Source organism: Danio aesculapii, chromosome 17 (genome assembly GCF_903798145.1).
Source record: "Danio aesculapii chromosome 17, fDanAes4.1, whole genome shotgun sequence".
In the NCBI taxonomy this organism is placed as follows: domain Eukaryota; kingdom Metazoa; phylum Chordata; class Actinopteri; order Cypriniformes; family Danionidae; genus Danio; species Danio aesculapii.
Window position 1 is genome coordinate 2,151,269 of NC_079451.1, and position 13,583 is coordinate 2,164,851.

At 41.5% G+C, this 13,583-nt stretch overlaps 1 protein-coding gene across 5 annotated transcripts in view; it reads left to right on the plus strand.

The window, feature by feature from the left end:
- The window catches only part of paplna (papilin a, proteoglycan-like sulfated glycoprotein), a 63,995-nt gene that overhangs the window by 43,067 nt on the left and 7,345 nt on the right, over positions 1–13,583 (plus strand). For all 5 annotated transcript variants that reach the window (XM_056477439.1, XM_056477440.1, XM_056477438.1 and 2 more), the window contains 7 exons: positions 119–206; positions 1,083–1,203; positions 3,571–3,907; positions 7,589–7,747; positions 9,414–9,541; positions 12,066–12,138; positions 12,270–12,410. In XM_056477439.1, coding sequence (XP_056333414.1) covers positions 119–206; positions 1,083–1,203; positions 3,571–3,907; positions 7,589–7,747; positions 9,414–9,541; positions 12,066–12,138; positions 12,270–12,410 — 1,047 coding nt within the window. The remainder of the gene's footprint in view (positions 1–118; positions 207–1,082; positions 1,204–3,570; positions 3,908–7,588; positions 7,748–9,413; positions 9,542–12,065; positions 12,139–12,269; positions 12,411–13,583) is intronic.

Consider the following 13,583-nt stretch of genomic DNA (forward strand, 5'->3'; position numbering starts at 1 on the left):
ATAATCCCAGTTAATCCTTAGTGCACACCGATGCATTCTACATATACATATAGTTGCAAAGTATTGTAGTCAAACTGTTTTGGGCTTTAGCAAATATGCATATGGACTCTTCTCTCAGGTACGGCTGTTGTCATGATGGTGTAACTGTAGCCCAGGGCCCAAACATGGAGGGATGTTCAGATGCCTGGCCACACTGGTCTTCATCAGTGAGTGTTCCCTTTGCAGATATCATACCTGGACAAGAATGAACCAGGATTGCTGCAGCTATGCTCTGTATCAACTTTAGCTTGATAATTTTGTTTATCAGTGCTAAATGTACTTAGAAACAAATTAAAAAAAGGTACAGAGAGTGAAAGGAACAGATGACACTCTTGACTCCATGGCCTCAGTGTAAAAAAAGATATATCTCTCGTTACGTGTCAGTTATTGCCATTAAACATGCACTCACATAGATTCCAACAATGTTGAAAGACGCATTTAGACACATGAGACTAATAAACAAGTTAGGGGTCAGTCACGTCCAATTTTAGGCCCTATGCACTATTATTTTTTAGTGGGGCCCTTAATTAATAAGACCAGGGTAGTTGCAATCATCGAAAATGAAGAGAGGGGAGGGGCGTCATAGGTGTTGCATGTAGCCGTGCATTAACACTTCTGTGCTGTTTGTGTTGCTCTGCAATAACACTCCCGGACGTGCAACAACTTTAATCATAAGGTAAACACAAAACTAAAGCTTCCATCTGGAGCTCCTTCACGGGACTCCACACTTGTAAACAGTCACTCCATCAGGCTTGCAGCTCTCTCAGCACTCGTCACCGCCACCAATCTGATCACTCACAGAGCTTGCGCTACTCATTGTTGCCTTGCATTTGACCATGGAAAGGCTGCACTAGCATGTGCTTGATGCAGAAGTATAAATTAGCCTTTAGGAAGTTTCCTTTTTTGTCAGAAAAGCAGTTTTGGCTTCCTGGAATATGTGCCAGTTTTTATTTATACATGCTAAACCTATAAAGCTATGCCCTTATGTCACATTCTTTGTCTGATTTTTTCTATCTTTTGTTTCTTGTATTTTCTTTCAAAAGTCAGAGACCGTAACATCTGCACCCATAGACTGTCACTCATCCACCTACGGCTGCTGCTATGATGGTGTGACGGCCGCTGGTGGGACTCATGGGGAAGGGTGCTCCAACCCCCCCAGCAACAGTAAGTCCCAGTATAGCCTATGTGACCATCTATCTTTACAGTGTTTGTTTTTACAAATGCACGTTGTACTTAGTTATGGTTGTCATTACTTAAAGGGGGGGTTATTATGCTCATTTTAGCCAATATCATATTAATCTTGAATTCCTACGGAGTAGTTCTGCGTCCCTCTTACCTCCAAAATGTTTTTGAATACTTATAAGAGAAAGATACAGCTTTGCAATTCTCTCTGGAAAAAAGCAGAGGTCCTGGATGTGTGCCAATGTAAGCCTGTCTGTTCTACACCACCCAACCCGTTTTGAGCTGAGATCGAACTGGCGATTCTCCTCATGGGAGTCCGTTGCTCTAGCAAGGACGCTAAAGACCAAGGCCTCTAGCAGCTGTCGCTAGAGCAACTTTTCGGGTTCAGAGGAGTGAGGTTTACCTGCACAGCACTTCACTAGCTGACCTCTGTTACACTCGCCCCCCTAGACCTCACTCCCTTCCGGGTCACGGCACCAATGTAACCCCGCCGGTCCTATACCACCCAATTCGTTCTGAGCTGGAACTGAACTGGCGACTCTCCACATGGGAGTCGGTTGCTCTAACAAGGAGGCTAAAGACCATGGCCTCTAGCGTCTGTCGCTAGAGCACCTTTGCGGGTACAAAGGAGTGAGGTTTACCTGCACAGCACTTTACTAGCTGGCATCTGTAACACCAACAGCTTCTGCTTAGTGATTAACTACAACCAATGATATACAACCAACCTGTTCTCGCTGTTGTGTGCGTTCTCTAACATGTGAATTGACCATAAGGAGTTCCACCTTTAATGATGTAAGCTACAAAACTTTCTAAAACTAGTACCAACCCAGAAGTATGTTCGTTGAAGACTGAAGAAATTGTACATCATACATGTAAAATGTTTTTGGTCTCGGTCTACAATTTTCCTGAGAGTCTACCTCTTTAGCACTATAAATTCAGTGAGGGTGATGGACAAATTGTACAATTGTAAACATCCCCCCTTAATATTGTTATTTGTGAGGATGTGGTGCTGATATTTTGGGCAAAATTGGTTCTTGTGTCATTGGAGAAGTGTTTGACTTTTTTTATAGATTGTGACCAGAAGACAGTCAAGTCTAAAAGGAGTAAGAGCATGAAATAATTAAGACCATATTTTACAACCCAGGCTCAATGGAGATACATGTCCAGGGCTACACTTTTGAGAACCATGAAATATGTGCCTGGGGCTATTTCTGCTTGGAGATTTTGTTTTCATAAATCAATTAGAGGCCATCATGTACATATTTGACAATCTCAAATACGTTACTAAGGCATGTGTTCTCGTAAATCCATCAGAAGGTGCTGTGTACATTTCTGCCAATCTCAACATCCTTCTCTCCTGCGTCCATGAGAGAAGCCAACCGGCTTGTTGTGCATAATGTATCAGCTTGTCATCAACTGACCCACTTAAACCCAACCTATACTGCTTTCCAAAGCAAACTAGAATAGAAGAGCCATTGTGGCCACGTGCTTTTACCACCATTTACTGCTTTTTTGGGGAGAGTTTAACAACATGGTTTCTGGAACTGTCCTTTGCCAGACTCAAACACTAGTCTGCTATGTGTCCCAAGTCTGATGGTAGTCCAGGTCACGGCAGAAAAGCCGTCCATAGGGAGGTAAGCCAACCTAGGCTCATTATGGATACGTACCCCTGTATACATTACTGGAGAGCACAAAATACATCCCAGGAGGTACTTTCAGTTTTTGTTTTCGCGAATCCGCCAGAGGCCGCTGTGTACGCTTTTTCAGATCTCAAATTTTTCTTGTGAGTGCCGTTCGTGCCTGCTCTTTTTGCGTAGATCCAGCAGAGGCCACTGTCAACTGACTAACTGACCGACCAACCGACCAATCGATTACCCCTCCCACTCCCTTTCCTAAACCCAACCGATAGTGTTTTCAAAAGCAGATTGACCCAGCCGCTGCCTTTCCTAAACCCGACCGACATGTTTTCAAAAGCAATCCATATTGCTGCATAGCGTTCATTTTAAGGATGAAATGCAGCCATATGTACCTCTGGCTACATAATTCACACTCTCCAGAAATGTATACAGGGCTACGTATTCACAATGAACCTGTGTTAAGGTAAGCGGTCAGCAGTAGTGCAAAAGGAACAGAAGTTGTCACCTGCTTCATACCGCCCCGTAGCTTTAATTTAAACACAAAATACAACCAGATGTAGCCCCATGCACATATTTTGTGGTTCTCAAAAATGTAGACCTGGGCACATATTCCCAATGAACCTGTGTTGCTATTTTGACACTGTTGTTTGAGGAAAATTGCAGACGTATTCATCTTTCGACAACAGATGCATGTTGTCTCTTGGCCTCTTAGCACAACGTTCTCTGTCCTGTGACCTACCCAATACGGTCGGGCCATGCGATCAGTGGACGTCCCGTTACTACTTCGACCGCTCCGCCTCACGCTGCTTGCACTTCTGGTATGGTGGCTGCCATGGCAACAGCAACAATTTCGCCTCAGAGGAGGAATGCCAGAAGATGTGCCTGAGATCAGAACTAAGGCAGCGGGTCCAGGCGCATGTTTTGTCTTTGCAGCAGGATAGACGTCGTTTCCCTGCGCACCTCCAACACAGCTCTAGTGGAGCAAACCGTGCACAGCGGGCTCACCAGCCAGCCTCCAGTGCCATGCAGCAGAGCAACCCGGCTGCCAGGTAAGATTCTCCAGCTTGCCTAGGATTGCTCTACTCCTCTTCCAGGCCCAAGCCCCTGCAAGTTCTCTTCTGTTGCCTGCCCTTCACTCCCTGCAGAAAAGCCAAGAAAGGAGCCTACCGGCCATGCACAGAGACTTACATAGGCATATTAGATGCATATGCTTTTTACATGCACAAAGCTAGTGATTGCTTCACTAACATATGAGTTGAGCCTATGCACACACAGGATCTAAAATTAATTGTGCAACATCAAATATCATCAATATTTCTTGCTGGCCATGAAGGTTTGATTTCGTTATTGTTATTGATTATTTCTTAACTTTTGTCTTCATGATAACACAAGTAATACTGGTCTTTCGGGAAAACTTCAGCACTAAAAAAATACTTGAAGACACATCCTCACATTTTAGTTTGGTGGCTTAATGTGAGGACTATTTGGGGTTATTTAGAGCATTCTCAATAAATGTATGGTGCAAACTCTTATTAGCTATGTTTCCATCCAAAGATGTGAATTCAAGTTATGCGCAAAATCTGGAATATCATATAAAACATTTGTGAATAAAGCAGCATTTCCATCCAGTAAGTCAAAGAGAAGAAAATCGTAGTTTCCTGATTAACCGATGCCTTAAAGTTAAATAAATCAGTTGTAATATTGTTTACATTTATTAAAAGTTACCGGCCAGCTAGCATCAAAGTTAATTTTGGACCCTGTACAGACTCACACACACCCATAAAACACACTTGTCTGGCAGTTCAGATGTATTGTGATGTCATTTGATGATTTAGGACTTGCCTCACGCTTCTTAATCATACTAATCTACTGCATCAACATACACTCTCACACACTCCCTGTATATTAGTCCACTCCCCTCACTCATTGTGTTGGACTTTGCTGTGCTTTGGGACCGGATTATTTCCCCTGACGCAGACTGTTAATCTAATTTTCTGCTGCTTTTGGTGTTTTTTGTTGTTGTTGTTGTTGTTGTTAGTTTTACTTTACCACCCCATCCCATCGCAAGGTCTGTATGTGGTACATGATTTCACTAATAAAATCTGCCGTGGGGTCCTAATCATTCCCTTTGTGTTTCTGCCAAGTTCTTACAACACAGCTATAGGATTGTACAAGTTTGTTGTTGATATGATAGACAGAAAGTTGTCGAATGAAACACTCCAACCATATACTCCTATATAAAACAGCTTTACTTATTGGTTAAAGAATGTTTAAATTAGCAGTGTTATGTCAGCAAACATCCCAAAAGACCCAAGGAGTCTCTAGGAGTAGTAGTAGGAAAGTTGAGAGGCCGGTAAATCGAGCGCTTTGCCTTTCGGCTCAGCTCCTTCTTTACCACAACAGACCGGTACATCAACCGCATTACTGCTGTCGCTGCACCGATCCGCCTGTCAATCTCACATTCCATCCTTCCCTCACTCGTGAACAAAACCCCAAGATACTTGAACTCCTCCACCTGGGGTAAGGACTTTCCTCCAACCTAGAGATAGCAAGCCACCTTTTTCCAGTGGAGCACCATGGCCTCGTACTTGTAGGTGCTGATTCTCCTGGCCTCGTCACACACGGCAGCAAACCACCCCAGTGCATGCTGAAGGTCCATGACCAATAAAGCCAATAGAAACAACATCATCTGTGAATAACAGAGATGAAATCCTGTGGTCCCCGAACCAGACCCCATTCGGCCTAAGTCTGCGCTTAGAAATTCTGTCCATAAAAATTATGAACAGAACCGGTGACAAGGCAAGGGAAACCCTACTGGAGTCCAACATGCACTGGACGTATTGCCAGCAATGCGAACCGAACTCCCGCTCTGTTCATACAGCGTCCAGACAGCCCTTAATAGAGCATCTGTGACCCCATATTCCCAGAGCACCCCTGACAGAATGCGGGACCATGAGGGACATGGTCAAATGCCTTCTCCCAATCCAAAAATCACGCAACAGTCTGCTTTGTGTTCTGATTGGCCTATTGAGCACTGGAGTTTTAGAGTTGTAGAGTTTACATAAGAACAAGGAAACAGGTGTCTGACGCTCACATTATGGTCATTTACATATACTGAACTCTTATTATTCAACCATGCCTAGGTATACCCAGATTTTCTTTATAGGGCACTTTTAATTTGTGTTCAGAAGATGAACTCTGAAGTTTTAAGGGGTTTTGAACAGGAGGGTGAGTAATTAATAACACAAGTTTTGGGTAAACAAACACTTTAATAATAACACTAGGAACCAAATAATGGAACAACGATGAAATTGATTTCTTCCATGGGAAAAGTCCATTGATCTTGTTTATGTTTTTAATTGATGTTGATGAAGTTGTGTAATCTGTCCCCGTTTTAAGGAAGTAAATCAATTGTTTCTTACCTTGTATTAAGAGAAAAAAATGCTGAATCTTTCAATACAGATGACATATAGACAGATTTACGGCAAAGACAAAAGTCCCCTGGTTCCTTTGACTGAAACCTTATATGATTTCCCCCCACTTGATTATGGATTATTGCAGATACCAAGTTCTGTGTCCCAAAGTATGTACTTTTATTGATGAAGCCTAAATACTAAATTAAAAAAAGCTTAACTTAGCTTCTGAACAAACTACACCACACTGCATGGCTTCAGTGAAATTATTGCTTGGTTTTCAAAAATGAAATCAAAACTCCTACAAATGCATATTTAAATAACATGACCGTCTTAGGTTTGCGTGGTGAGATTTCTTGTGTTTTTACACTATTAACATTCCTCATGAACACATGTCTTAAACCATTTTGTGCCTGTGTTGTTATTGGATTGCATGCACATCATCATAGACTCTGCTTGCTTGCAAATGTAGCTACACCTGCTTTATGCTTTGTGTTTAGATTTTATGAAAATGAGCTGCTGATTCTCTGTCCTTTACAATGCGTTGTTTGTTAATCCTGTACAAACCTTTAAGTTTCCAATCAGTTCTTTTGTAGGATTGTGCTGTTGTGCTAATTTGCTTTGTTTTGTAAATGTAGTACTATTTAGACTAGGGATGGGCAAACTCGGTCCTGGAGGTCCGGTGTCCTGCAAAGTTTAGTTCCAACCATATTAAATACACCTGCCTGTAGCTTTCTAGTGATATTGAAGACACTGAATAGTATGTTCGGGTATGTTTGATTAGTGTTGGAGCAACATTCTACAGGACACTAGGCCACGACCAAGTTTGCTAAGGTTAAGGTTGTAATAATCACAATGAGTTTGCTAATGAGCTTTAAACATGAACAATTCTTGAGCTTGTCTTCGCCCTAGAGATAAATGCCAAAGTACAGATGTGTTGGATTAGTTTTGGCCTATTTAAACCCTTATAGCCCTCTATGGTTGGTGCCTAAAGGAGGTGTCTATATATAATAAAGTTTATGTTTTGATTCTCTGTGTGTAAATTTGGGTTCTCCAGCCTCTTCTTGTTGTCTCCTTTGGTCAGCATGTTGGGCTATTGTTGTTTTGGGGGTCTTGTATTGGATACCTAAAGATCATTGGATACCTAAAGATCAATCTTTATGCTTGCTGTGGTGACTGCAGCAAATGCTTTGCTGTTTCCATAGTACAGCATAAAGTCAAATGTTCTTCTTTCTGTATTCACTCTTTCTTTGCATGTCTGTCTCTACCCCACTCTTTGTTCCCTCCGTTCTCCATTTCTGCACTCCTTTGCTTCAGTTGGACGGCTGTAGGTGTGAGTATAGACAAGACGGATCCCTCCACGGTGGAGGGGCTGGTTGGTCAGCGGGTGGTGTTGCCCTGCAGGGTGACCCCACCGCCCTCCTCCACTGTACTTGTGGAGTGGAGGCGTGATGGTGTCCCTGTCGATGCCACTAGGTGAGTACCTGCAGTATTTCATAACCTTCAGTGTTCTACCCCTTTATTCGTGATGTATAACCAGATGTCAAACACCAATTGGTCTGTTTTAAAACGCTTAAAATACAGTGACATTTTATTGATTGCATGATTTCATATTATGATTCTAAGCTACTTTATTATGTACACTGTACTAGTTGAAATGTAACACAAGCAAGACCAAACAAGGAACTGAACTAAAGAGCAGGCGTATGTATAAACTAAATGAGACCTTGCTCAAAACCTTGAGACCTTGCAACACCTTGGCTGAGTGTCAAAGATATAGAGAGTGCGGTTCATTCACTACACCATCTGCAATTTCTGCCAGGACCTGGAATTGAACCTTTTGATTACAAGTTCAACTCCTTAAGCATGAGCAAGGCTGGTGAGCCTAGGGTGTCATAGACAGTGGAAGGAACCAGAAGCAGGAGTATCCTGACAGGTCTGATACCAGCCACGATGAGACAAGAGTTGATGAAGGTGAAGCCCTAGAATGAAACAGGGAGATGAAGAGTGAGGGTGACGGGTAAGATTTAGGTGGGACCTTGAAGACTAGGTAGAGCTAGAGTAAAGGAGGAGGCCAACAGAGCTGAAAGGGTTAAGGGACAAGGTAAAGCCAAATGAAGCCAACTCTACCTCTCATTCCAATCAGACAGTCTGACTGCCACTGCCCTGTCTGACTGTCACTGGGGTCAGCAAGTCTGCAATTTCTGCCGGGACCTGGAATCGAACCTTTTGATTACAAGTTCAACTCCTTAAGCATGAGCAAGGCTGGTGAGCCTAGGGTGTCATAGACAGTGGAAGGAACCAGAAGCAGGAGTATCCTGACAGGTCTGATACCAGCCACAATGAGACAAGAGTTGATGAAGGTGAAGCCCTAGAATGAAACAGGGAGATGAAGAGTGAGGGTGACGGGTAAGATTTAGGTGGGACCTTGAAGACTAGGTAGAGCTAGAGTAAAGGAGGAGGCCAACAGAGCTGAAAGGATTAAGGGACAAGGTAAAGCCAACTCTACCTCTCATTCCAATCAGACAGTCACTGCCACTGCCCTGTCTGACTGTCACTGGGGTCAGCAAGTCTGACAGATATTTCCTGCGGGATGAAGGACCACTTCCTTTAACTCAGTTTCTACAAAACTGAATTTCTGGTAATCTCGACCAGCCCAATGATTAACCACAACTTGACCATACATCAGGGCACCTCCACAACAACTCCTTCCAGGACATCAGGAACCTAGAAGTGGTTCATTATGACCAGCTGAAATTTATAGACCGCATTGCTGCCTGATCATGCAGATTTGCTCTTTAAAACGTCAGGAAGATCAGACCCGTCCTATCAGAACATGCTGCTCAACTGCGTGTCCAAGCTCTTGTCCTGTCCAGACTGGACTGTTGCAATGCTCTCTTGCTGGCCTCCCAACCAACACCATCAAGCCTCTGCAGCTGATTCAGAATTTGGCAGCTAGACAGGTTTTTAAGGAACTAAAAAGAGCCGGTTCACCTTTATTCACCAGTCTACAGTCTCTTGTTTGACTACACAGAACTGTTGTAGCCTGATCATAGCTGCATGTGTAATCAGTATTTTCATATTTGACCAAACCATACCTTCAAGGTGTCTCAGATTTGTTGATCAGTAATTCATAATCCAGGCATCAGCAGCAGTTGGATGGCTCTCTGTTGGTGGGTCCCATAACACTGCAGGACTCTGGCTGGTTTCTGTGTGTGGCCACAAGAGGGCATGAAAGAGATCACCGCTACATTTACCTGTCTGTGTCAGGTCTGTTTCATAGTCTTTGCTTTGTTTTTTTAGTTTACCTTGTTAAAGGGATAGTTCACCTAAAAATGAAAAAATATACATCATTTACTCACCTTTGACTCCTTCAATTCCAGTTTTGAGTATTTTTGTTCTGCTGAACACTAAAGTAGACATTCTGAAGAAGTCTTCCATAGCAGGAAAAACAAATACTATGGAGGTCAACGGTTACAGCAGGGGTGTCAAACTCCGCAGCCCTGCATAGTTTAGTTCCAACCTTGCTTCAACCTGTAGGTTTCAAGCAAGACTGAAGGACTCAATTAGTTTGGTGTATTTAATTAGGGTTGGAACTAAACTGTGCAGAGCTGTGGCCCTCCAGAAGCTGAGTTTGACACCTGTGGGTTACAGATTTTCAACATTCTTCAAAATATCACATTTTTCCAACAACAAAAAAAAAGAGAACTGCACTGAAGTGAACTGAACTGAAGTAAATGATGACAGAATTTTTTATCTTGGCATGAACTAACCCTTTAATGTGTTAAATCCATTGACATGTTCCTGTTTTTAATTTTTTTTTAATCATCGATTAACCCTTTTTGTACAGTGCAATCCTAAAGTATTCACAGTGCTTTACTTTCCCTACATTAAGTAATTCTACAGCCTAATTCTAAAATGAATTCGATTCAAAATTGCATAGGCATTTGTAGCTCCGCACCCTTTTTAAAAAAAGAGCCAAATCTCATTTGAATTTAAAGCGACAGTCACCAAAACGGCACAATTAGGATCAAAGGGTCAGTTTCAGAGACTTATAAAACATTATCTGTGTGGTATTTTGGCTTATTTTACATATCGTAACAGGGGGCATAATAGGTCCCCTTTAAATGCTAAAATGACATGTACATAAATATTACCAGCTTTTGCACTGTACATATTTATTGATTTACTTACCTATTTACTTCTTAATTATTCAAACATTTATTAATTTTTTTTTCAATGTCATGAATTAAATTTACAGTCAAGTTTAAAGTAAACTGAACAAAGCTATGTTTACTTGGGTTGAGAGAGGTGTGCTGTTTCTCTTTCAGATACAGGGCCCTATCATACACCCTGCCTAATGCGGCGCAAGGCAAGACGCAATTGTTGTTTGCTAGTTTCAGCTTGGCGCAAGTGTCGTTTTTGACGTTTTGCGGCACACTGTTTAAATAGCAAATGCATTTGCGCTCATATGTGTGCCCATAGGCGTTCTGATCTAAAAAAGGAGGCGTGTTGAGGCGCATTGCTATTTTAGGGAACTTAAATAGACTGTTCAATAGATCAGATCAAAGCCGGTCTAAAGTCCAGCACAGAGCGCGTTAGTTGTGCGCCTCGCTTACACACTGCTTAAAACACACAGGATATACAGCAATACGCAAATTTCTTTACAAATAAAAAAGGATTAAATGATTAAAATATTACAAAACATATTATTTTCTAGCCTACATAAATATAAAACAATACTTTCGTGAAGTGTTCAGTTTTTCCACTTACAAAGTCCGCCATGTAAATAGCAAATGCGCTATGGCGTGGCGCAACTGGCTCTTAAAGGGAATGGGAGATGAGACTCTGATTGGTTTATTCTCAAAACACTGCTATAACTCATTAAGAGGATAAGCTCAACCTTGTTAGACCATGCGCCACGGCGCAAAGAGGATTTTTACGTCCTTAAAATAGCAAAAGTGGATTCTGACACACCCTTAATGCATTTGCGCCCTGCACTTTGGACTCTGCGCATGGATCGTTGTGTTTTTACTGCTTTGACATCTACTACAATTAAATTTACCAACCCAGAATCATTCTGAAAACGTACCCCTATATACATTTCTGCAGAGCGCCAAATACGCCCCAGGATCTATGTTTTTTGCATTTTTTGTTTTCTCGAATCCGCCAGAGGCCGCTGTAAATCCTTTTTGACATCTCAAATTTCTCTCATCAGTGCCACATGCCCCTGCTGTTCTCACAGAGTCTTAAAAAAGCAATCCAGAAAAAGAAAAGCCCTCACAGCCCCCTGATTTTTACCACATTTTGTTTATGTCTTACCCGCTTTCTGGAACCGTTCTTCACCAGACTCAAACTCCATTGTCATGGTCAGCTTCGCTCTATGTGTCAAATCCTCCGACATACGCTACGAGCTACTGGACAAACTGGTAACAGCAGTAAGTGTTCAGCTGGTAAGCGCAAAAAGGAACGGCGTCATACCGCCCCATGTCGTTTATTTTAAAGATGAAATGCAGACATACTCTGGCTACATAATTGGCAATCTCCAGAAATGTATATTGGGCTACGTTTTCAGAATGAGCCTGTGTTGAAATTTAAAGTGTAGATTTACAGTTTTATGTAGAGAGCAGAACATTATGAAAGGACTCTTTTGAGTTGTTTCTAGGCGCACCTAGCAACCTCATAGGGATGATCAGAAACCTCACGACAACCACACAGCAACACAAAAGAAATCTGGAAGAAATATTAAAGCATTGAAAATGTCCCTCATGTGTTCCTTTAATCCCAAATACAGGATCATCCCAAAACAATGCAGGAATATCAGAGGGGGATTCTTCACAGTCGTACACATCACAGTCATCTTCCAGGTACGAGATATCAAGGGATCGTTCACCCCAAAATGAAAATTTCTGTCATCATTTACACTCTTCATATATGGATTTTGCAGGAGGGCTAATCATTTTGACTGTATATTCTCACTGTTTATCTTGTTTATTAGGTTTAACATTGACTATTCTCCGCTGGTTGAGGCTCGAGCGGGTCAGACAGCCAAATTGCAGTGTTCTGTTCTGCCAGTGTCTGCCATACATGCGGTCACTATTCACTGGAGCAGAGCTGGACAGCCACTCAACTCACTCAGGTACATCATCTGTACACCACACTTCTTATGCTCTCATCAAAGTAATTGGCTGCGTCCGAAATTGCATAATTCCCTACTATATAGTATGTGAAAAACAGTATGTAAGAATTCATAGGCTGCGTCTGAAATTGCATACTTTCCTACTATATAGTATGTGAAAAACAGTATGTAAGAATTCATAGGCTGCGTCTGAAATTGCATACTTTCCTACTATATAGTATGTGGAAAAACAGTATGTAAGAATTCATAGGCTGCGTTTGAAATTGCATAATTCCCCACTATATAATACGTGAAAAACAGTATGCGAGCTGAGTAGAATGTTCGAATTTATGGGCTGGGTCTAAAATCGCATACTTCCCTACTATATAGTATGTTAAAAACCGTATGCTTGCCAAGTAGTATGCCAGAATTCATAGGCTGCGTCTGAAATGTCATACTTCCCTACTATATAGTATGTGAAAAACAGTATGCAAGCTTAGTAGTATGTTCCAAATACTAGGCTGCATCTGAAATCACATACTTACCTACTATGTAGTATGTTAAAAATAGAATTCATATGCTGCATCTAAATTCACATACTTCCCTACTAGATAGTATATTAAAAATAGTGTGCGAGTATGTTCGAATTCATAGCATACGTCCCTATTATATCGTAAGTTAAAAAACAGTATGTAAGGGAGTAATATGTTCGAATTCATAGGCTGTGTCTGAAATCGCATAATTCCCTACTATAAAATATATGAAAAACAGTATGCAAGCTGAGTCGTATGTCCGAATTCATAGTATGCGTTTTAAATCACATACTTCCCCCTACTATATAGTATATTAAAATCAGTATGAGAGCATAGTATATCCGAATTCAAAGGCTGCATCTAAAATCGCATACTTTCCCCTGCTACATAATAACATATATATACAATACATAAAAATAGTATGCGAGCAGAGTAGCATGTCATTCATAGCCTGCATTTGAAATCACATTCTTCTCCGTACTATATAGTATGTTAAAAACAGGATGCTTACCGAGTAGTATGTCCGAATTTATAGGCTGCGTCTGAAATCACATTCTTCCCTAGTTTATAGTATGTGAAAAACAGTATGCAAGCCGAGTAGTATGTTCCAATTTATTGGCTGCTTCTAAAATCACATACTTTTCTACTATATAGTATGTTA